The sequence below is a fragment of the Equus quagga genome, chromosome 19 (assembly GCF_021613505.1).
Source record: "Equus quagga isolate Etosha38 chromosome 19, UCLA_HA_Equagga_1.0, whole genome shotgun sequence".
Classification (NCBI taxonomy): Eukaryota; Metazoa; Chordata; class Mammalia; order Perissodactyla; family Equidae; genus Equus; species Equus quagga.
In genome coordinates this window covers 22,593,807-22,619,767 of record NC_060285.1, presented here as the reverse complement: position 1 = coordinate 22,619,767, position 25,961 = coordinate 22,593,807, and the positions used below count along the sequence as shown (strand labels likewise).

The window sequence follows — 25,961 nt, the reverse complement described above, 5'->3', positions numbered from 1 at the left end:
GAGTATATTCTACTTGGGAAATAGGAGTTCATTAGTCACCATTTAAAAATAATTTCAGGATACTGACAGTGGCTAATTTACCAAGGCCTAATTGTATTGAGTTGAAGGGCAAACCAGCAACTGTAGACATTTCTTTTGAGAAGCTTGGTTTTGAAGGGAAGAAGAGTAAGCAGGTAGCATCTAGATCAGACATAGGATTGAGGGAGGGTTTTGAAAAACAAATCAAGTTATATCTGAGCTTGTTCAGAGATTACAGAGCGGAAAACTTGCCTAATATCACACCCTTTATGCTAGAATTGTAAATAAAATTTATTTATTTTGTCTTCCAGATTAATTTAGATAATATATGTGTAAGAGTTTTAAAGACTATAAAGTTCAATAAGAATTTAATATGGTATTCTTATTTCTACTATATTGTAATTACTTACCAAGAAGTAAGTGGATTATGTTTCTTGACTGTATAACATATCCTTCATCTCACTCTCCCAAAAAAGAACCTCATTATTACTTATCCAGCAGTTCTTAAATGATTGATTTGGTATGAATGACCTTTTGCTTCCTTCCTTTAGGAAGAGCGAGGGATTTCTGGAGCAGATATTGGCCAACCTGTATATTTCTGTTCACTTTTTCTGAGCTAGCAGACAACTGGATGGGCTATATAGTTATATAGGCGTGGTGAATACTAAATGCTCCGCTCCTTCTTTACAGGATTACTCTTTTCTGATAAAAGAATGTGTAATATAACTCCTGTCAAATAAATTTGAGATACTTTAAATTCTAGGCCTCTTATTCCAAGATCTCCTTCAAAATTCTGGAAGGACAAATCTGATTTTTCCTGCCAGCCATCTAAACAGACATTCGCTTATAAACCCAAGATGTTCCACAATGCTTTGGATATGAATCTTAATCATCTTTGCTCAGTCTGACAGAAGGTAAAAGTTTAACAATCTGAAATGTAATTCTGTGGACTCAAGGGGCAGAAATCAATGACTTGATATTCAGAGGCCTATATTAATTATTCATTGTATTTTTCTCTCCTCCTAATATGCCTCTATAATTTATAAGTAGAGTCATAAGGCTCTTGTTTCTCTATACTCTTTTAGATTACATGCTCTTAAATGAATAGATAGTTCCTAATGTCTATGATGTGCATGGTACACACAGACCAGATTAGGAAGTCTGGGATGAAGTCAGGGACTTGTATCCAATGACCTATAAGGTACTGTTTCTATGTCTCTATAGCTTGAGTTTTCTTGTGGATAAAAATGTGTAGCTATTCATAATGACAACTCATTACACCTTAGAAGGGATTATACTGAAGGGCAAAGCATGTCTTCCAGGAACACTGCTCCTGTTTGATGCTGTGTCTCCTCTACGCATGGAATGACTCCCACTCAGGTCTCACGGTCTGAGGACAGACTTGATCTGGAAGTGCATCCGTATTTTTATAACCCTGTATTTGGTGGGAAGTTGCCTTAGTCTGGACTACCTAATATCTGTATGGGGCAATGTTCTTCTTCTCCCTCACCTCTCTTCTTGGCACTCCTCTGAATCATTATCCTTCCAAGAACAAGGAATGCTTATGCTACTTTCGTTTGTCCAGAACTCATACCTTTCTCAGCTCACCTACAGTATGTTGCTCCAGGAACTTTTACTGAAAATTTCTCCTTTTGGACTCAGATAGATCTGGCTTTGAAATTTGAGTGCTTTGGGCCAGATATTTAGTCCCTCTCTAAGTTTTGTCATTTTAAAAACTGAAATAACACTACATACTTTGTAACATTTGTGGGAGAGGTAAATATAATGTATGTGAAAAAGTATATAACATGTTCTTGATAAACAGTAGTTATATTATTAAACTGGTTATACTTTCTTTCCTTCCTATAAAACATTATTTATTTAACCATCTATTCCCTTGGGGCTCTTCTATCAGGGAGTTATCAACCACAAGGATGGCAACCAAATGAATATTTCTTGTAAATGTGATTTTTTTTAGTGGCCAGCAGAGCTGCAAAACAGAATACAAAGAGCACAGGGCTAAAGAGCTAGGAAGTTCTTGGTTCTGGCCTTGCTGGTTCTCGTATTAACCAGCAGTGTGACCTTGTACATGATTACCCATGCATGGAAAAACTGTAAGTTATCAGGAAGATTGTATTTATCATTGATTAAAGAGTAATATCAGATTTCATTAAACCTTTTAAATCTCATGTAAACCTCAAGTAGGTTAATTCAATTAATCAAGTATTTATTGTGTGACCATTATGGACTGTGCTTGGCAACATGAGCAATAATAAACAAAGGATACATGTGCACACACATTTATTAAGGACTGTCATGGGCTGAACTATGTTCCCCCCAAATTCATACGTCGAAGTCTTAACCCTAGTACCTCAGAATGTGACCTTATTTGGAGATAAGGTCTTCACAGAGGTAATCAAGGTAAAAATGAGGTCATTAGAGTGGGCCCTAATCCAACATGACAGGTGTCCTTATAAGAAGAGGAAATTTGCACACAGACATGCACAGAGGGAAGATGACGTGAAAACACAGGGAGAAGACAGCTATCTCCAAGCCAAGGAGAGAGGCCCAGAACAGAGCCCCCCTCACAGCCCTCAGAGGAACCTACCTTGCCAACACCTTGATCTTGGATTTCCAGCCTCCAGAACTGTGAAACAATAAATTTCCATTGTTTATGACACCCAGTTTGTGGCACTTTGTTATGGCAGCCCTAGCAAACTACATAAGGACCCATTATGTTCCAGTGACTGGGAAAATAACACCGAACAAGACGCTGTTCTCTTTCTCATGGGAAGGAGTTAAGTATAAGCAGATAATTCAGCCCTGTATGATAAGCCTGCTCCAATAGAAGTACAGGGTGCCATGGGAGGTCAGTGAGGGATAGTTGAGCCATACCAAAGAATTTGCTAAAGGCTCCCCAGAGGAACCTCTGAGCTGGGCTTTTGAAGTCAGAATTACCCAGGCTGAGAATGAGTGCAGGAAGGGAGTGTTCTGGGCAGAGAGCAGTGTATATAAGATGCAATATGTGCAAAGACATGGATTTGTGAGCAAGTGTGGCACAGATGAAGGACTATAAGTAATTCAACATGGCCAGAGCTTAAGAGATGTGAAAGATGAAGAGGAAGGGGTGGGCAGGGTCCAGACCAGTAGAGGAAAGCTCCACAGAGCAGGTGGAGAGACCAGGGCCTTAAGGAATGGGTCTTTCTTGAATAGGCAATTTGAAGGAGAGAGCCTATGTTAGGTAAGAGGGAAATCATGGACAAAAGTGAAGGTATACATTTATTTGGCAGTAGGATTCTGCTCTGGTTAAAGCAGAGGCCCTCATGAGCAGTAGTAGGGACAAAGTGGAAAGGTAAGAGGAAGTAAGATAAAGAAGCCCCTCAAAGAACCAGGAGTGCAACAAACTGAGAGTGCTTCAAGGGCAGGGCCCACATCCTCTTCAGTGTCTGCAGTCTAACAGGGGTTCTATAAACATTTGCTGAATGAATGAAGAGAAGAATGTTGAATTAATGTGGTCTTAGTGAATTGAGTAGGGACTTTTAGGTTAAAGAAGTTCGGTTTTGAAATTCAGGTGGTGCTAGGCAATTTTTTTAACCTTATTGAGTCTCATTCTCTTCACTTATAAATATGGGGATACTAATACTTACTGACAGGGCTATGGGAAGAATTACATGGGATAATTTATATTACACTGAATAGAACTTTAAAATTCCATTTAATCAATATTTATTGAGAAGCTACTATGTGCCAGGCACTGTGCTAGGCTTTAGGAATACAAAGATAAATAAGACCTAATCTCTGCCTCTAAGGAACTCATTTTCTAAGGTGGGAGGAGACATCTGAACAGATAACATGATTGCAATGTAATATAATAAGGACTAGCAAAGTGCTAAAGACAAGGTGCCAGGGGTGCACGGAAACAGGGCAGTTATGCCAACCCGATGACAGGACAGTATTAGAGGATACTTCCTGGAGGAAGTGATGCTTAAGCTGAGTCATGAACAATACTGCACAATTAGGTGAAGAAGAGGAGAAAGGAATTCCAAACAGAGGGAAAAACGGGCTTCCTTTGCAGCTGTGTTTTTCTAGTTCCTATACCTGTGCTGTTTCCTTGCTGGAAACATACTCCAGTCTGATTGGTTAGAGCAAAAACACCCTTTGTAGCTCTTGTCAGACTCCTGAAGGTTGAATCTTGCTCTGAACATCCTTCTATTGGCCAGATTCTCTTTAAACCAAATAGGCATTCAGGAAATTTGCTATTGTCACTGTCTGATTCCCTCACTCCCTTTCTCTTTCCTTCTTTTTTTTTCCTTCCTTTCCTTCATCCTTATTTGCTTTCTTCTTTCTTCCTTTCATCAAACATTTATCGTGTCTACATGTGTAAGCCATGGGTTATACCTGGAGGTACAGAGGATCAAAACATATTTCTAATACTCAAGGAATTTCAAATTGAGTACAAGGGAAGCAAACCATGGCTCTGTGACCAAATCTCCCTGTTTTTGTAAATAAAGCTTTATTGGAACATAGCCATGCCCATCATTTACATATTGTCTATAACTACTTTCATGCTACAACAGCAGAGTTGAATAGTTGCAACAGAGACCATATGGCTTTCAAAACCTAAAATATTTACTACCTGACCCTTTACAGAACAAGTTTGCCAACCCCTGTTCGAGTGTTTGTGTGTGGCAGAGGTGGTGAGGGTAGGTGGACAAGTAAATAGGTAATCTGGCATAGGAAGATACGTGGTAAGAAAGAGAATTACAGAAGAAAGCTTCCTAACCCATACATGGAGGGTCAGGGAAGAAGTGACAGCTAAAAGAAGTGACAAGTAGGCTAAGAAGTAAAGGATAAAGAGGAGTTAAGAGGAGAAGGAAGGTCATTCTCAGCAGACAGCAGCATGTGTAAAGGCCAAGCAATGAAAGAAAAATATACAGTTCTCCAGAACTGTAAAGAGAGGAAATGGTAACAGATGAGGCTGGAAAATAAGTTGGGGTTAGGCAGGTCATAAAGAATCCTGAATATGAAAGCTATATTAAGGATTTTAGAAATATAATCTCTCATAGGTAATTGAGAACCGTTCAAGTATTTTAAGCAGAATTGTGCTAAAGTAAACACGTGCTTTAGAAAGATCACTCTGGCTGCAGTAATACTCAACATTTGTTGGGTATTTATTCTCTGCTAGGTCTATGCTAAATGCTTCGCATGCAGACATGTAAATGGAAATGTTTGTTGAGTAGCTGGACTCTACTGGAAGCCAGGTAGAAAGAGGTGAAGAGCGGGGACAGCTATGGATTTGTGAGAAGCTATGATCTCCCTAACGCATGGACAGGGAGAGCACCACCCACACTGAGAGGCAGGAGGAGGATCAGGAGACTCAGAATGATTGGAAAGGGCAGTGTAATGTCATAGAACCCAAATAAATATCAATAAGGCTTGGAGAGTGAAAATCACATACTGTAAAGAGAGCAAAGAGAAATGAAGTGAGAAAAAAGGGGGGTTGGGATTTGGCAAGAAGCGGGTCACAACGGAGTTAAAAGAGAATAATTTTAGCAGAAGAGTTGGGAAGCAGGCAGGATTATAGCAGTTAAGGAGGTGACTAAAAGTGAGAAAATGGAGACCATCTCCCCCAAACACTCATCTGAGAGATGTGTCCTTTTAAAGAAGCAAAGAAGTATGATTGTGGCTGGATTTCTTAAAATTAGTCTGTAATTCAGCAGTTTTAATAAGTTTTCTGATCCATGAAGTAAATTCTTCATTCCAAATATCTGGTCATTTGAAGCAATAGTGGAGATCAAATTATGCAAATATGCTGCATGACTAAATTAAAGGCCAATTCTTGTGAGCATTAGTTAGGAATGGGAGTTGTAGTACTGCATTATTAGAAAATGGGGCAGCGTATTTTAATGTTTAAAAATGTAATGTGAAAACCTGCCAGGTGGAAGAAAAGACTCTCCTTGCTATCACTAGAATAGAATTGTGGCTAATGTTTTTTCTGAAAGCCATCCTTCTAAGATGGTCATCCCTGAACATACTCACATTTCTGACTTTCTACTGCACAATCAGTGTCCTTCCAAGGCTAATGAGATCTACAAGAACAATTAATAGCTCTGCCAGCACTAATATTGTACCCTGCATCTTTAAAGAGCTCAAAATATTAAGTAATATGCCCAAAGAACATTTCACCTAGATCTCTCATTAGATTGATTTTACAGATGAGTAAACCAAATCATAGAAAAGCAAGACAGTGGAAATGAGAAGTCTTGCTTTAGTTCCCTCTCACACCACTGCAAGGCTGGGGCCTATTATATTTGTAATTAAGCTCTTGCTCAGATTAAAGAATAACTCCCTCCTGCCTTTGGCTTTTGGATACCAACAGATTTTAAATGCCTGTAGTTGAAAAAAATGAAGTGGGTGTGTAACTACTGGCCTAAATGAGTTTGGAAAATTATAGCTGCACTTTCAATATAAAGCCACCCACTCAACTCGGGGCCTCGCCTGTTTCAGAAACAGGAAGGCGTAGGGAGTGTGGCAGGTATTTTTCTCTTGTATCTTTAAATCTCAGTAACTTTATAAAATTTTCTTAAACAATATTTGAAACAAGAAATCATCATGGGGGCTATTAGTCTTGCCCTTTAGGGACAATTTATTTTTCTGCTTCACAAGTTTAACTTCTTACTTGGATCATGATATGCTGCTAAGATACTTAAAAGGTCATTTTATCAGGTCAATTGCAAATGGTGCTCTTATTACAGAAAAGTTACATAAAAGAGGAAAGGAGAAGTAAGTCCATTAGCATGTAAAATGCACCACAAAAATGGAAAAAAGAATATCAGTGAAATACTTATAATATCAGTCTTGCTCAAATCTTTTGTTCAAGTGGGTGACTTCCAAGAGTTCTGTGGCTCCACTTCAGTGTCTAATAGGCACTACTCACTTTGACCTTCAGCAAGTCCTTTTTGAGTACTACCCACCCAAGTGTACAAAAATGCCAATTCACATAGGGCTCCTGGTATTATTTTTCTTTCTTACTCTGTAAAAGCTGCATTTTGAACGTTTTAATAATGGTCAAAGCATCCTAAGTCAGCCTAGATGGCAATTTCTAGAAAGACAGGAGATACTAAAAAAAAAAAAAAAAAAAAAAAAAGTTGGTATAATTTTATTTTTTATGCTTTTTGATTAGAGTTTACAAATATAACTGTCAGCTAGTTATCCTAGTGAGGCTATAAGTCAGTCCTCCTGCAAGTAATATAAACTTCTTACTTCAATATTTGGACGATAAATCTACCATAACACTGCCAGTGTTTTGATGTTATCATTGTCTTTATCTTCCTTTACTCTTTGCTATGATAGATTTGACCTCTTCCATTGCCTACTGCAATTTGTTGCTGGAAAAACAATTTCTACTAAGTAACATGCTGAAGCATGGTGATTATAGGGAAGGATGGGGGACAAGATCATCATGATATTGTGTGTGTGTGCATGAATGTGTGTAAGCACATGAAGGAATGTGTGTGCAACGTGCATGCAAATAATATGATAGGTCTGAGGGCAATACTGTAAACTGCTTGAGGTCAAGGATCATATATTGTTCACTGTTACATTCTTAGTAATGAACTGTCCCATGCACGTAGAAAATGTTTAATGAGTGTTGCTTGCGTGAATGAATCAAGAGTACTAATTCCCCATGTTTCCACTGGCAAAACAAGGCATCCAGTTTTAAAATGAGGCTAGAGGTCCTTCTACAAGAATCTGCTGTCAATCCAGTTGTTATGGGGTGATAGCTATGTATAAAGTATTATGCTAGGAGTTGTGAGAAAGGTAAGGACATTGAATTTACAAAACTTGGACTTGAAGAGCTTCCAGTCTAGTTCAGGAGACAAGATATATACAAGTGAAAACTTCTAATCCTAGAGAGTGAATAATGGCATGCCAAATATAATTTTTCACACCAAATACAACCACTACAGAGTTCAGAGAAAGAGAGGCTGCTGAAGACTGGAGTTGTTAAGGAAAGCTATGTAAACAAGGCAGGAATTGAGTTAGACCTTTGAGGATAAAAGATAGAGAGGAGGAAAAGGAAATAGCTGTCCAAGAGGGAGTGGGGAAGAGTACAAATGACCAGTCATCAGGACAAGAATAGATAGTTTGAAATAAAATTTAGGAAGCTGTTGTTAGACTTGGAAAAAAGAGAGGATGATAGAAACATATAATAAGGAAGTAAATAACCATATGCATTTTGTATAGTAATCTCTTCATATCTAAACTCCTTGACGAAAAAAAAAGTATTGCTGATCCTTAGACACATTCTATATGTTGCAAACTCAGGGAAAATAGGTGGGATGTCAGAGTACCAGGGTAACATTCCCATAGGCTAGTGGGTAGCAGGTAGACATGCCTAACTAGGAGGGAACTGATGATATATGATTTCAGACAGGATGAACAGGTAAAGTGGGGCCGGGATAAGCCTTCAGACAAATGATTCTGTGTTTAAGGGGCTTATGATTGCAACATAGATCTGACTTTCCCAAAGTCTTTAGTGAACTGATATACTTTTGTAGCTATTCTTTGTACCAATTTCCATTTATTTTATGTTCTTAGGGATACAGAAGGGTCAAAAGTGTGTGCATAACTATTCTGCAAACCAGAACTAGATACATAAAGAAAAAGTTTGGAATTCTGACTTTCAGATATCGAAAAAAATTCACACATGAACAAAATCATGGATAAGTACTAAGAGCCCAAAGGAGAAGCAATAATTGATAGATATTTAAAAATAAATGGGGGTCCTTCTTTTCTAAGCATGTCTAGGAATTGATGGAAGAAATCTTTGTTAAAGTTAATCATAGCCATGTGGATAAATCATCCATATATTGTGTTTATGTAGGAGAGTATGAGGAGCAGAGTTAGCAAAAAAATTCTTAAAAGCTTTCAATAGATACTTTGGAAGTTACTTATATGAACCCTTTAAAACTAACATTCATTAATGGATTATTGATTAAATGAAAAATTAACTCTTGAGAATGTTTCCTAAATAAAGTCTATCTATGCATGGATGTGCTATGGTGTTTCAACCAACATTAATTATATCCTTTTGATGTCTCCACTGTCTTGTTCTAAAAAGCTAATAAGACCTGTACTACATCATAGTTAATAGGAGTGTGGTGCTTGTTGCTTAGGCAACAGGATGAATAAATGCAGGTCAGAATGTGTTTCAAGAAAAACAAAAGCTAGAATGTGATACCGAGTAGAGGCTAAGCAGGTCTAACAGATTTTTTTACCACATTAATGAAATCTGTTTTTTAAAGTGGGCTGAGTATATTAATATACTTCAACTAAGTTCATAATTAAATAAATTAGATTATGGTGATCAATAAACAATTTTTATAGAGGTAGAAATTGATTTTTTATGATACTAGTAGCAAATAAATGGTGTACAGAAGCATATAAAGCAATAATTGATGACACCATTTTATGATTTACTTCATCTTCATAATTAATTAACTGCTCTAAATGATAATTCAAAGATTTTTAAAAATTAATTCTATCTTGTGAAGAAAATATTTTATTGACTCATCTGAATTAACTGTTTTCTTATTTTCTGGAAAATTATATATAATACTTGAAATTGAAAAAATAAGGACAATAATCTATGGAGAAAATCAGACCTTGGTTTTGTCACATATGTCCAGGATTTTTGCCTCCCAGATACATTTTGGAGTGCTTATACATAATTCATTCATGAATGTTTCTTACACTCTCCAAATGCTTATTTGAAACCTGTTTGATTAACCTTTCAGTTCCAGGCTTTCAAAAAGGGATTATATTTGCTCAAAAGCATTTAATATTCAGAGGAAAATTATGCTGAATTAAAATCTTTCAAAGCGGACAAATAATCCAGAGAATCCAGAGACCTACCTAACTTTTCATGGGACCAGGATAAATTTGGATGAGGGTTTGAGGAGTGGTTATGAGAAAGGATACTTATCAAAATGTGCAATAAGTATAACTAACGATGAAAAGACTTTCCTTCTGTTTCATAGTTCCTCCTAATTCTTAGTGTTATCTGTTGGGTGTCCCAAGTCTGTCCTGATTCTGCTCAATGTCCTAAGACTCTCATAGCAATTGAAGAAATTCCATTTTTTTCTTATTTCAATACCCACGATATCTTGTCTGTCTAATCACTGACAGCACTCTTAAACATGAGAACAATAACAGTAGTTGCACATCTGACTCCAAAAAACAGGTTCATAAAGAGTTCTAAGTACACAATTACTTAGAGCTCAGACGTCTTACTACATTTCTGTATTTTTTTTAAAAAAAAGCTCATGGGGCATACATATTTTTGGAGAAGAGGCAGAAGTTTAACAATTTGAATAATTTTAAAATCTACAGTAGTCAAGTCAAGGTTCGAGAAAAATATTCTCAAATGGAAATAAAAAGACATGACTAGTCCTCAGTATTTTCTTATCAATTCTGATATTAATAAACTTCAGGTGTTAGCCACAGCATTTTATTTAGAAATAGTTATTAATTATTTCTACAAGTCATTTGCGTGCTACATGCTTATGTTATGCAGCTCTCTCTAAATTTAGGGATCAGTAATATGTGTGATGGGACCTTAAAAGCAAGGAAAGCTAATAAGGATTGTGACGTAGCTTAACAAGGGAAACTGATGAGCACTGGGGGAGGTATGTAAATGATTAGAAAGCTGTATTATGGGTCTGCATGTCTCCCCATCCTCCTTGCTCACCTATATTCATCACAGTGAGAAGTTTGCACACGCCAGGTTTAGACTGCATGCAGACCAGCATTCAGAAGTACATGAATGCACTTCGTCCATCAGCCTCTCTTTCTAAATATTGACAATTAATTGATTAAGTGCTTGTTTTCTACCTAAAGTAATAAGCAATACCTCAGTACTCTTCAATCAGCATGTGTAAGTAAGGGAATGCTCTCCATAATTGACCATCTAAAGCAATTTACTAATGAACTAAAGGTCATCCACAAAATTTAAACAGCTTATCAAACAATTACCAGGAAAAAACAATGATCTTCACACCGTATACAAAACAAATTGTCTAATCAATCACTAAATGCTAATGTTCAAATGAAATAACAATTTTTTAGGAATCTAGAATTAACTGAAGAATGCTAGAATCTAACTGGGTATTCTGAGATTAAAAATTTATAAACATCACACAAAGAATGACAGGGAGAATATAAATGTTAATCTTCTGTCACTGCCTATAAATAGTACTCTCACAGGTTCATTCATATACTACATATGTATATGGATGCCTACAGATCTCATCTTTCAGTAAGTGTCTATATGTACACAGTAAGTTCAGTCCTAAGGGCATCCGATTTTCTGATGCAGTCACATATATAAAACTGACGGGTTTCGGTGCAAATCAGGCTGCTTCTGAGCCATGTAAGACACATAAGAAGCAAAGACAGACAAAAGGCAGCTCCATGGACACAGAGAGCGTCTTACCATAAACTGCACATTGTCAAATCCATTAGCCATCAGGTGGTTCTCGTACTGAGGTAGCCCAATGCTTTCCAACCATTGTCCCACTGTTTGGACAGGGCATCTGGGTCCTGTAAGAGGATGAAGAGGGAAGCGTTTAAGCAGGGAGTAGCCGTCCACAGGGTAATAGCGGTAGTCCTGGGCTGAGAGGTGGCATTGCCACATCATGCTCCTGGGAAAGTTGCTATCAAAGGAGCCCGCCAGCTTGACAGATTAATGTTCTCAGCGAGAGAGCAAAGTCAGAAGTAAAACATAGTTTGCCAGGCAGGCTGTGGAGTATGACTTGATCCTAGCTCCACATTTCTTACATATTAATCTTTACTACCGACCAGTACGTCATACAGTCCCCAAAACCAGGCAGCAGAAGAAGGCATATCAAGCTGTCAGCTTAGGCTGGTCTGCGTTCTGTGTGATTGTTGGAGTACTCCACAATGAGCAATGCACGGCCGGCAGCCAGAATTCTTTTTATCAAGTACTCCTCCACTCATCAGTATGCAGCTCCACGCTCCTTGCTCCCCCTCGCTCGCTCCCCTTCATTACCCAGCCCAGGCTACACCTCGCATTTTCAATAATAGCCATCAGATAAGGCAGATTTTTTTTGTCTGCAAGCTGTAAGCCTGCTGCTGCTGCTTCCTCCTACACACCCATCCAAGCGTCAATCTTGAATGATGAGAGCAGTCAAAACAAATGCAGAAAATAGAAAGATTCAAAAGCAAACCAAAGTGCTTAAATCTGAATTGAATCTTCATACTGGTTATACGTTACAGAGCTATTTGTTGTGGAATTTTACGTTTCAAAAGACACCAGGAAATGCAAAGCTTTAACTATAGCTCATAGCGGAGCTCACTACAGGTTTCCTTTTTCCTTTTCTTTCTTCCTCTCCTTTCTTCTTCTTTTTTAATGCAGCACAGATAAATGGTCCTGATCTAAAGCTTAGCAGTGTTTGGAGAATTATTATTCTCTTTCTTTACCATGCTCTATCAAAATGAACCTCTTTGAGATATTTGTTTCCTTTTTTGAATTACTGCAAAATACAGAAACTGCATGGCAATTTTGAAGTCAAGATCATTCATTTCTCATTTGCAGGGCTTCTTCCAAACAAAAATATTATTAGGCACAAGAAATCCTCTTCCCTTCTGATATTTATAACCCAATCTACCAGGGTTACCATTCTAAATTAGCTATAACGGTAATATTACTGGGTAGAATTTTTTAATAAAGATGAAGAGCTCTAACCAAAAATAATTCAAGAATAACAGATGTAAATGTGTGAATTTTACTGAATGGCAGACAGATTGAGTATTTTATTTAATAATTGAGAGAAACCAGAGATTAATAAAAGAACCCATAGGACGAGATCATCAGGAAGAAAAGACTCTTCCTCGAGATTGGGAGACAACTTGCGGAAAGGTTAGTCTAATATTCCTCTTACTGCAGGACTCGCTTGTCACAGCGTTCCTGGAAGAGAATCATCCAACTTATGCTTGAATACTGCCTGTAACAGAGCTCTTACTACTTATCAAGAAGTCTCCATTAATTAGAAAGCTATTTTACTTCCTGACTCCTTCGAACTGGCTCCAGTTCTCCCTTTGGAGTCGCACACACTGGGACTTGTGTCCTTGTCACATAAAGTGTTTTAAAAATTAGGGGCTGGCCCAGTGGGTTAAGTTCGCTCGTTCCGCTTGGGTGGCCAGGGGTTTGCTGGTTCGGATCCCGGGTGCGGACATAGCACTGCTTGGCAAGCCGTGCTGTAGTAAGTGTCCCATGTATAAAGTAGAGGAAGATGGGCACAGATGTTAGCTCACGGCCAGTCTTCCTCAGCAAAAAGAGGAGGACTGGCAGCAGTTAGCTCAGGGCTAATCTTCCTCCAAAAAAAAAATTAAAGCTAACGCTCATCCCCCAGAACAGTGCCTGGTGCATAATAAGTGTTAAATAAATAATTATTAAGTGAAGCATCATCTTTCTTCTTTTCCCAAACCTTATCCTTCTCTGTTTCCTTTCTCTTTTTAAGAACATTGTCAACCTCCCTGGCACACAGACACTAAACTTCCAAATGTCTTACTCCCTCTTTCACTGCGGACAGCAGTTCCCAAGTTCCAGTCAGTTCTCGTCAGGGTGTATCTGGCATCCATTCCCCTGATTCTACTCCTGCTTCATGTCTATGGAACTGCCATCTACTTTGATTCTGCTCTCTTCATTCAGGCCCAACCGGCCTGATGCAACAATGGCCTCTGTGTTGGACTTCCTACCTCTGATACCTTTTAAATCTATTTTATCCGTGGGTTTCAGAACAATCTCTCTAAGACACAGTGTCGATTATTACTCCCTTTTTCAAAACCCTTCCACGGATTTCAATTGGCTTCAAAATAAACTCCCACCTCCTTTGACGACATTTTGAGGTCTTCATGATCTACTACAAGTCATCTAACCTTATTCCCCTTTCCCTAGTGCTCCAGTCAGCTGGTCTCTAAAGGCAGCCCGTAAGGTACCTGGGTTGGTTTTACTATGTCCTCACATTTCTGCATTTTGCTAGATTTGGATCAGATGACATTTTCTTTATGAAACCTTTCCTAATCTCCCCTAACTGGAATATATCTCTCCCTTATATGTCTTAAGTGACATTTTTAGACTATTATAACAAATATTTTCTGTCTAACATTATAGTTATTTGTGTACAAGATTTATTTCTTGAATGTAGGAATATGTCTTGCTAATATTGCACATAATAAAGATTCAGTACGCACCTGCTGAACCAAATGCAGTCATATGCCACATAACATTTTGGTCAACGATGGACTGCCTGTATGTTGGTGGTGACCAGATTAGTACCATATAGCCTAGGTGTGTAGTAGGCTATACCACTTAGGTTTATGTAAGTACACTCTATGATGTTTACACAATGATGAAATCGCCTAACTGCATTTCTCAGAATGTATCCCCATCGTTAGGCAACACATGGCTATAATGTAATTTACATTTCATAATCCAAACTACATAAAATCCCCTAGTTTCAGATTTTAAAATTTGTGTTTTTAAACTCTATCCAAATCTCTGAATGCTTTATTTAAAAGAAGATAGCTGAGTTTTAAAATAGAACTTTCAGGTCTGGATTTTTGTTTATCATCTTCATCCTCTTTTTTACTTGATTATAATTTATTCTTGATCGGTTCCAGATATTTTAAGAAGGTCAAAAAGTTTTCAGCAGTTTAGGAATCAATTTTAAGGCATTGTAGTTACTCAATATTTCTTATTTGAGAAGTTGAACACAAGATGTTATCTGTCCTTGGCTAGCTCCAAAGCTGGTACAAAATCGAGTTAAGTGTAAGTTTCAATTGCAACCTCTCTTAGGGTCACAACCACATTGTTCCCCCTGATCATTTTAAGCTGTGAGTAGCTGGATAAGCCACACAAAGATTGAGCAAACACAATAATAATATTTTGGCTTGGTAAGACATGCTGGTTGGCCAACTCCTCAAATCCCATCTTATCTCCTAAGACACATATCAGGGACCAAGTACCTAGAAGAGTGCCACACATATCCTAGGCATCAAATCATCTTTGTTAAATGAATGAATGAATTACATTGAAAATGGCTTTCATGGGATTTTCATTTCTTAATAAATAGACAGAGAGAGAGAGAGAATTATTTCAAGGTCCAGACTGCTGTACAAAAACATAGCTCAGAGAAAATACTAGTTACTAATCACTTGACAAATCTTTATGTAGACAGATTGAATTTTATCCTTTTAACTATTCATTCAATTTCTACTCAGTAATTCTTATACATTGGTGAAAGGTTATAACGCAAGAGGGAAGTGAGTTGGGAGAGACGAGGATAGAGCGAGGTTGTAAGAAAGAGTGAGGAAGAAGAAAGAGACTTTGAGTCATGTGGTTTGTGGTTTTGTTAAAGTATTTTCTCATGAGCCAAAACTCTAAAAGAAACCTGGTATGGGTCTGAAGATCATTTTTTTATAGTGTTTAAGTATATTTCTCACTTTACTTGAAATACTTTCTTGGAGTCTTAAAATTCTTAAAGTAAAATAACACATTACTGGGCAGGCACTTTTATTCAACTGGAACTTCTCTAAGCCCCAAATGTGAGATAAGTGGAGGGAAAGAAGAAATTAACAGTTATTCGGGGCCACTATGTCCTAGAGAGTATGGTGTGGATTATTAGCTCCTTTTCAGACAAGGTAACTGAAGCTCAGAGTATGTGATGAAACCAGGAATTTTCTTTGGTGCAATCTTTCTCTTTTTTTTCCTGAGCTAACATCTATGCCAGTCTTCCTCTATTTTGTATGTGGGTCACGACTACAGCATGGCTGATGAGTGGTGTACGTCTGTGCCTGGGAACTGAACCCAGGCCACTGAAGCAGAGTGTGCTGAACTTAACCTCTAGGTCACAGGGCTGGCTCTGGAGCAATCTTTTTAAAAAATTATTCTGGAGGTTATACTTCTAGAATGGCAACGTGAGGAGCTCCATGGGCCCTATCCCCAGTAAAACAAATGTAACTGGTGAAAACTGTATAAAAAACCAAAACAACAATTTAAAGTCTCTGGAAATTGTCTTAAGAACATACGGAGGATGAAAAATATTTATTCAAGAAAATCTACTAAAACGTGGTAAGAACAGAGAGGATCTGTGGCACTTGAGCCATAACTTCTCTCCTCCCTCCCCTCACTCCCTGCTTAGCTTGAAAGAAGCTCCATTCTGGGTGGGTGTTCCCAAGAGAATGGGGTTCCCTCTCTCCTCAGCTGGCATCCAATGGATACGGTATCTCATCCAAAGGGGCAGAACAGCAGCATTTCTAATTCCCTCTAACTCCAAGTTGCAAAGGGTAAATTCCTGGTGAGTGTGGCTAAGAGGTCATGGGCTCCCTTTGTCCATCCAGCCCCTATTCATAAAGTAGAGGCTCTATCCCAGTTGTAGCAGGATGAGAATAGTGAGGTCCTCATCACCCTCATCCCAGCTTACTTATAGGACTGAGGTTCCATGCCCAGATGGAAGAGCAAGCTGAGAAGATGAGAAGACCAGAGGCTACCATCCTTGCTCAGTGCCCCGAACAGTGGCCCAAAGATTCTGCCAAAAGGGGAGGGTCAGCCATAAGTACAGAGAGTTTTAAAGGTCTATCCCAAGAAATTGCCTTTGTTTGAAAGAGCGCATGAGGAAGTTCAAGCCTAAAGGTATTATTAAAAACAATGGAGGGTTTTGTGGAAAGCAATTAAAAGGAGACTAGTAGCTCCATTAGGACAACAAGCTAAACAGTAGGCCAGCTAGTTTTAGAGAACAATCAAAAGAGACAGTTAAGAAATGCCCTTCTCGGGTCAGAACAAACTTCAAAGACTGGCCCCCAAAACTACTCCTGCACGAATTTAATTGGACCAGGCTCTGGAGCAACTCATATCTCAAAGAATGGCCAAAAACAAGAAAACAATCAGCTGGCAACTGGTGGAGCCTAATTTTAGGGTGTGATACCAAACGAGGCAGAGAGCTTAAAAGAAAGATTAGGGAAAGAGACAAAGAAAACACAACTATAACCAGTGTCATCCTGGGATGGCTATGCACACAGGCAAGACACTCTTGAGTGGATAAATACCATGTGATATGTACATAAAATGGGATATTATTTGGCAATAAAAAGAAATGAAATGTTGATAGATGCTACAACATGGATGAACCTTGAAAACATTATACTAAGTGAAAGAAGCCAGTCACAAAATACTTTTTATATTTACATGAAATATTCAGAATAGACAAATCTATAGAGATGGAAACAATAGTGGTTGCCTAGGGCTAGGGAGGCAGGATTAGCGGTAAAAGGGGAGTGACTATTAATGAATACAGGGTTTCTTTTTAGAGTGATAAAAATGTTTTAAAATTGACTGTGGGGATAGTTGCACGAATCTTTGAATATACTAAAAACCGCTGAATTTTACACTATAAATGGGTGAATCGAATGATATGTAAATTATATCAATAAATTTACAATTATTGAATAAAATAAAAAACAAAAGTAATTCTTAAATTTTCTTTAAATTTACAACAACACAGAACACACATAATTGCATATAAGTATAATGTTGTTATTGTTTTATATATATTGCATTTTTAGTGCTCTATTTTTTTTTTCCTTTTCCATTTTTCTTGGTTACTCTTTCTCCCAGTACCTCCATACCATCTGTATCATCCATTCTCCTCTCAAGGTGATTCATGTTAACAAACTAAGTGTGTATCTTCACATATATTTATCCATTGCTGAATCTCTCTCTCTCTCTCACACACACACACATAATATAGTCGTGTACAAATATATATGCATATGCATATGATATGTATATGTGGGGGTATTTTTGGATATTGTTTCATAAAAATAGAAATATGGTACACTCGCTTTTCTGAACTTTATTTTTCTCATTCAACAAAACTTCATGGAAATTCTACCAAGTAAATGATAAGCTCTAATTTATTCTTTTAAATAATCGCATAATATTCTACAATGTGGATACATCATACTTTATTCAGTCCTTTGCATGATATCCCTAGGTCTACTCCTTCACTTTCTTTTATAAAACTTTTTATTTTGAGATAAATTGTAGATTCACAAGAAGTTATAAGAAATAAGAAAAAGAGATTTTGTATAGACTTCACCCAGTTTTCCCCAATGGTATAACATCTTGTACAACTACAGTATGATATCACAAACAGGTAGTTGGCATTGATAAAATCTATTGATCTTATTCAGATTTCACCAATTTTACATGCATACATTGTATGTGTGTATGTATTTAGTTCTATGCCATTTTATCACGTGTAGATCATGTGACCATCACCACAGTCCAGATAAAGACAGTACCATCACAAGGATCCCTCCTGGTATCCTTTTATAGCCATGGCCATCTCCCTCCCTCTCCTACTTCTTAACCCTTGGCAACTACTAACCTATTCTTCATCTCTATCGTTTTGTTATTTCAAGAATGTTATATGTACACAATCATACAGTATGTAACCTTTGGGATTGGCTTTTATCATTCAGCATAATTCCCTTGATATCCTCGCAAATTTATTCTGCGTGTCAATAGTACATTCCTTTTTATTGCTGAGTAGTAGTCTATGGTATGAATGTACCACAGTTTGCTTAAAGATTCACCCAGTCAAGGACATTCGGGTTGTTTCCGGCTTTTAGCTATTATGAATAAAGCTGCCACAAACATTAATGGACAGGTTTTTGTGTGAACATAAGTTCCCATTTCTCTGGGATAAATGTCCAAGAGTGCAATTACTGAGTCATATGATCAAAATATGTTTAGTTTTATAATAAACTGTACTATATTTATCAGAGTGGTTGTACCATTTTACATTCCTACCAGCAATGTATGAGAGATCAGTTTCTCTGCATCTTCACCAGAATTTGGTGTAATCACTATAGTTTTCATTCATTTAGCCATTCTAATAGGTGTGTAGTAATACTGCATTGTGGTTTTAATCTGCATTTCTATCATGGCTAATGATGTTGGACATATTTTAATGTGCCTATTTACCATCTGTATATCTTTTTTGGTGAATTATCTGTCTGTTCATGTCTTTTGCCTATTTCCTAACTGAATTGTTTGTTTTTGCATTGTTGAATTTTGAGAACTCTTCACATATTCTAGATACAAGGTATTTGTTGGATTTTTGATTTGTAAATATTTTCTCCCCATCTATAGTGTGTCTTTTCATTCTCTTCATATAGTCTCCAACAGAGTTAAAGTTTTTAATTTTGATGAAGTCCAAGTTATCAATTTTTCCTTTTATGAATCATGTTTGTGTCTACCTTGTTATTTTTAACTTTTTAAAATGATCACTTTAAAAAATATGTTTGTTATAAATAGCCTATAAATGTAATTATGTTTTAATCTGGAATTCAAAAACTACAATCTAGTGGTTTACATTTTAATGAACAAATACAATTTAGGATAATGACAGTCATGCTCGATTTTAATCATTCCATCTTATTTTATGTTTATATTTATTTACATTTTGTTTCATCATTTTCCTTTTCTTCATTTTTGTTGGTCTGGTGACATACCTATTTGTTCCATTTTTCCCTTTTTAAGTTTGAGATTCTGTGACACTTCTCCATTCCATTCATGGTTACTTTACCTTTCCCTACTCTAAATATCAGACATAGACTTTTCTAACATTATTTGGAAATAAGATATCAACTCTTTCCTCCTCCAAGACACTCTATTTCCCTCCTACTCCAGTAAAATTAGACCTTCAGAATATTTTCTCTTCTCTATTCTTCCTTTCCTACAACCATATGTTGTAATCTCCAGAGTGTTTTTCATTTACCTGCCCTACTTCCAATCAATTCTTAGGTTTTGCTGATAATCATTTAGAAAATTTTGTTCTAATCTATTACTAGAATTTTCTTTATAGCATTTTCCTTCTATTGAATGAGTCATTATTCAATATTTATATTGAATACTCCCAATGTCTGTCCCTATCAATTTGGATTTAGTTATTGTAAAGATTCATTGATCACCACTGTTTCATATCCTCATAACCTTCTCCAACTCGAGATTTCTGTTTTCATTTGTTTGTACTTTTGTTAGAATATTTCCTCATATACTCAGAAAATATTTTGAATTGAATGAAAATACAACTATAGCATATCAAAATTTGTGAGATGTAGCTAGAGTGGTACTCAGAGAGAAATTTGTAGCATTAAATGCCTATATTAAAAATAAAGACAATTTCAACAATAATCTCAGCATCCACCTTAAGAAATAAGAAAAGGGGGAAAAAAAAGCAAGCAGAAATAGGAAATAAAGATAACATGGAAAAAATGAAATAGAAAACAGAAAAAGCAATAGAGAAAAATCAATGAAATCAAAAACTCTTATTTGAGATGATGAATAAAATCAATAAACACTAGTCAGGCTAATCAGAAAAAAAAAGAGAATATATAATTTACCAGTATCAAGAATGAGGGAATTGACAGCCCTATAGATTCTACAGATATTAAAAAGGATAATGAAGGAAATTATGAATAACTTTATGCCAATAAATTCAACAACTTAGATAAAATAGACAAGTTTACTGAAAGACACAAACTACCAAAGTTCACACATGAACAACTTCATAACTGAATATCTCTCTATCTATTAAAGTAATTGCATTTATTGTTAAAATCTTTCACAAAGAAAACTCCAGGCCTCATTAATGGCTTCAATGGTGAATTCTACCAAACATATGAAGAAGAAATGACACTAATTCTACATAAACTCTTCCAGAAAATTTAATGGAAGAGCATAATTGCCAACTCATTCTGTGAGGTCAGCATTACTCTGCTACCAAAATCAGACAAAGACATTATGAGAAAAGAAAATTATAGACCAATGTTTGTTGAGGATATATATGTTAAGATTTTAAACAAAATTTTGACAAATATTATACAATAATATATAAAGATAATACAACATGACCAAGTTGGGTTTATCCCAATAAGGTAAGGTTTCTTTAACATTCAAAAATCAATTAATGCAACTCACCGTATTAACTATTAAAGAAAAATCATATGATCATCTCTGTAGACGTGGGAAAAAAATAATTTAACAAAATCCAACATCCATTTCTCATAAAAACTCTCAGCAAACTAGAAAGGAATTTCTCAAGCCTGATGAAAAGTATCTATAAACCTACAGCTAGCATCACACTTAGTCGTGAAAAACTGAATGCTTTCCTGCTAAATTCAGCAAACAAGGCGAGGATGTCCACTCTCACCACTTCCATCTAACATTGTACTGGAGGTTCTAGCCAGCATAATAATTCATGAACAGGAAAAAAATGCATCCAGGTTGGAAAGGAAAAAGTAAAACCATTTCTGTTCACATTTGACATAATTATCTATGTATAAAATCCTATAAGATCCACATAAAAGCTACCAGAACAAGCGAATTTAGCCAGGTTGCAGAACACAAGATCAGTATACAAAAGTCAATTGTATTTCTCTATACTAACAGTAAACAATCAGAACTTGAAACTAAATATAGCATAACTTACAACTGCATTAAAAACATGAAATTCTAATGAATAAATCTGTCAAAAAGATGAGCCAGACCCGTACACTTGAAATTACAAAGCATTGCTGGAAGAAATGATATAGAACCTAAATAAATGGAAAGATATACCATATTCATAGATCAGAGGACTCAACTTGTTAACCCATAAGTTCTTCCCAAATTTATCTATACATTCAACGTAATAGCAAATAAAATCCCAGGAGGAGCTTTTATGGTTTTTTGGTGTGTGTGTGTGTGTGTGTGTGTGTGTGTGGAAACTGTCAAGCTTCTCCTAAAATTCATATAGAAATGCAAAGGACCAAGAGTAACCAAAATAACTTTTATAAAGAAGAACAAAGTTGGATAAGGTATATTCCTTGACTTTAAGACTTATTATAAAGCTACAGTCATCAAGACAGTAGGGTATTAAGATAGTGGGGTGTTAAGATAGACAAATAGATCAATGGAACAGAATAGAGGGTTTAGAAATAGATTGAAACACAGAGGATCAACTGATTTTTGACAAAGATAAAAGGCAGTTCTGTGTAGACAGAAGAGACTTTTCAATGAACAATATTGAAACAACTAGAAATCCATATGCAAAAAAATAGATTTCAATCCATATCTTGCATCATGTGTAAAAATTAGCTCAGAATGTATCATAGTCCTAAATGCAAAATCTGAGACTACAAAACTTCTGGAAGAAAATTTAGGAAAAAAGTTCAGGAAAAATCTTGAACTTGGGTTAGGCACAAGAAGCACAATTTTAAAAGAAAAAAATGATCATTAGAATTCATCAAAATTTTGCTCTTTGAATGACACTTCATTAAGAGGATGAAAAGACAGAATTGCTGACTAGAAGAAAACATTTGCAAACTATATCTGATAACAGACTTTTATCCAGAATATATAAAGAACTCTCAAAAGTCAGTAATAAAGAAACAAATAAATCAATTTTTTAAATTTTAGTTTTTTTTTTCCCTTTTTCCCCCCAAAGACCCCCGGTACATAGTTGTATATTCTTCGTTGTGGGTCCTTCTAGTTGTGGCATGTGGGACGCTGCCTCAATGTGGTTTGATGAGCAGTGCCATGTCTGTGCCCAGGATTCGAACCAACAAAACACTGGGCTGCCTGCAGCGGAGCACAGGAACTTAACCACTCGGCCACAGGACCAGCCCCTCAATTTTTTAAAATAGGCAAAAGATTTGAATAGATACTTCACTAGAAGAGATATATGGATAGCAAACAAACACATGAAAACTGTTCAACATCATCAGACATTAGAAAATGCAAATGAAAGCCATAATGTGACACCACTATTAGAATGTTTAAAATTAAATAGACTGAACACACCAAGTGTTGACAATGATATGGATCAACTGGGAGTCTTATACACTGCTGGTGGGAATGTAAAATGGCACAATCACTTTGGAAAATAGTTTGATAGTTTCTTCAAAAGTCAAGAAGCACGCCCTGTGGCCTAGTGGTTAAGTTCAGTGCGCTCCACTTCCGTGGCCTGGGTTTGCAGGTTTGGATCCCAGGTGCAGACCTATACCACTCATCAGCCATGCTGCGGCAGTGACCCACATATTAAATAGAGGAAGACTGGCACAGATGTTAGCTCAGGGCTTATCTTCCTCACCAAAAAACTAGTCAAATGTACATCTACTACATGGCCCAGCCATTCTACTGCTGGGTATTTACCCAAGAGAAATGATAGCATATGCCATACAGAGACTTGTACTTGAATGTTCATGGCAACTTTATTTGTGATAGCCAAGAACTGGAAACAGCCTAAATGTCCATCAACAGGTGAATGGATAAACAAATTGTAATATAGTCATACAAATGGAATATTACTCAGCAATGAAAAGGAAGAAACAGTTGCTGCATGCATCACATGGATAAATGTCAAAATAATTTTGCAGAGTACAAGAAACCAGACAGTCCAAAAAAAGAGTACATCCTGTATGATTCCATTTACATAAAATTCTAGAAAATGTAAATTTATCTATAGTGATGTAAAATAAATCAGTGACTATCTGGGGATGAGAAAAAAAAGGGAGTAGAAGGCATCACAAAATGACAGGAGCAAATTTTCGGAGGTGATGGATATTTACATTCCTGACTACGGTGATAGTTTCACAGGTGTATCCATTTGTCAAACATTAAACTGTACATTTTAAATTTGTGCAGCTTATTGTAGATCAATTATACCTCAATAAGCCTACTCTTAAAAGTTAAAAAATGAGGCCAGCCATGTGGGCAAGCGGTCAAGTTCCCGCACTCTGCTTCAGCGGCCCAGGGTTTCGCTGGTTCGGATCCTGGGTGCAGACAGGGCTCCGCTCATCAGGTCACGTTGAGGCAGCGTTCCACATGCCACAACTAGAAAGACCCACAATTAAAATATACAACCATATACTGGTGGGATTTGGGGAAAAAAAGCAGAAAAAAAAAGAAGATTGGCAACAGTTAGCTCAGGTGCCAATCTTAAAAAAAAATAAAGAAGAAGTAGCAAAAGGAGATAAAAATGAGAGAGGAGGGAAGTGACTTATTTTAGACAAAATAGTCAGGAAATGTCTCTCGAAAAGGTGAAATCTGAGCAAAGACTGGAATGTAGTGAGGGAGCAAGCTGTTCTGGTATCTAGGAAAAGAGCATTTGAGGCAGTGGCAACAGTTAAGTTTGAAGCCCACTATCCTGGCCTGTATTGTAATGGCATGATGCTACTGGGGGGGTGGACTACTAGCTTAATTTTGACATGCTCTTGACTGTTCTCAGTGTATACTGTGCAGCCATGTGTGGCCTAGGAGATTGAGATGAACATAGCTTGAAAACTATTATAATTGTATTAAATTAAATCCATGATATCAATTTAGGTTTCTAAAATTAACTTTCTCTTTTAAAAGTAGAAGGCAACTAATATTCTGATTAATTTCAGACATCTCTTAATTAGATTCTAGTTAACTGGGGGGAGGATACTTCTTTTTATACTTTATTCATTCCTTCAGCATTGACTGATCTCTTCAGCAAAGATTCATAAAGTACCTCTTGTTCCAAGTATTTTACTAGGCAGTGGGGATATAGCTTTGAACACCCCTGGACATACACAATTTATAGGCTAGCTGAGAACATCGGTTTACTGTTTAGAAAATGTCATTTGAGATTAAAAGAATGAACACTTAGAAACATGCCATAAAGAGTGGAGAACTGAATTAGAGAAAACTGCTTAAGTCATTCCAGGTTCCATGAGCAAAAAGAAACCTACTACACTATCTGTTGCAATAGGTGATAGCAGGTGAAACTGATAAAACAGTTAAGGTGGGTGAAATGATTTGGCAGAGGTGGCGGTTATCAAATTTGTTAAGTTAGAAAATGACACTTAGAAGGGATAAAGGAGAGTCTCTGGACAAGAGTTTTTTTTAAAAAAGAAACTGGTTAACCCTCCAAAATGTAATAAATACCTGTTTATCCTAGCACCAAGATAACTGATATATGGCACCTACTTTTCAAAGAATGTGTCTTTCCTCTTATCTAAGCCACGCATAAAGGGCGCTAATACTTATTGAACATCTACTATGTGTCAGGCCTTTTAAATATATTATCTCATTATGTAAAATAATAGCAAACATGCATTTACTGTGGTCAGGTTCTAAATGTTCTACATGTGTTAACTCCTATGATTTTCATGACAACCCTGTGAAGTACTATCGTTATTATCTCCTTCTACAGGGGAGGAAATGAGATACAGAGAGGTCGTTAAGTTGTCTAAAGTTGTCCAGTTAGACTAGAACCATGGAAAACTGACTCCAGTGCCTAAGCTTTTAGCCATTACACTATCCTTCTTCTGTGTTCCAGATGCATAGAGGGGGAACTTGCCTCCTTGCAGGAGGGAGAACGCTCACCCATACACACAGCAGCAGGTTTGTTTTAAGAGTTCCCACTTTTTCTGTTAATTCTCCTTCCCATCCTTCACCTTCCATTCATTATTCTTGGCTTCTAAAGTGTAAAGCAATGAGAAAAAGCAGGGGGAAATAATGAGAGGTGGGAGAAGAGTAAATCCTATCACTTGGATATTTTTATTTCACTCTAACAAAGGGCTTTTCTCTGATTCTAAAGCCTGCAGCTTTGGTGTTGTTTCCACATGAGTGCTCAGCCTCTCTGGTCTGCGATACATGGATGCCTGTGATGTATGTCAAGGAAGATGCTGCCTCAGGAGAGGTAGTACAGCATGGTGGTTAAGAGCCTGGACCCTGAAACCTGCCTGCCTGGGTTTGAATCTTGGCTATTCTCCATTATGGAAATAATTTCTGTTTCTATTCTTAAGATGGAGCAATAGAAAGAGTACCCTTCTGGTTGGGCAAG

The 25,961-nt window shown here is 36.9% G+C and overlaps 1 protein-coding gene across 1 annotated transcript in view; it reads right to left on the bottom strand.

Moving 5' to 3' along the window:
- ANKS1B (ankyrin repeat and sterile alpha motif domain containing 1B) overlaps positions 1-25,961 on the bottom strand; it is a 1,013,016-nt gene that overhangs the window by 349,837 nt on the left and 637,218 nt on the right. Inside the window, exon 15 of the mRNA XM_046646005.1 lies at positions 11,516-11,622. Coding sequence (XP_046501961.1) covers positions 11,516-11,622 — 107 coding nt within the window. The remainder of the gene's footprint in view (positions 1-11,515; positions 11,623-25,961) is intronic.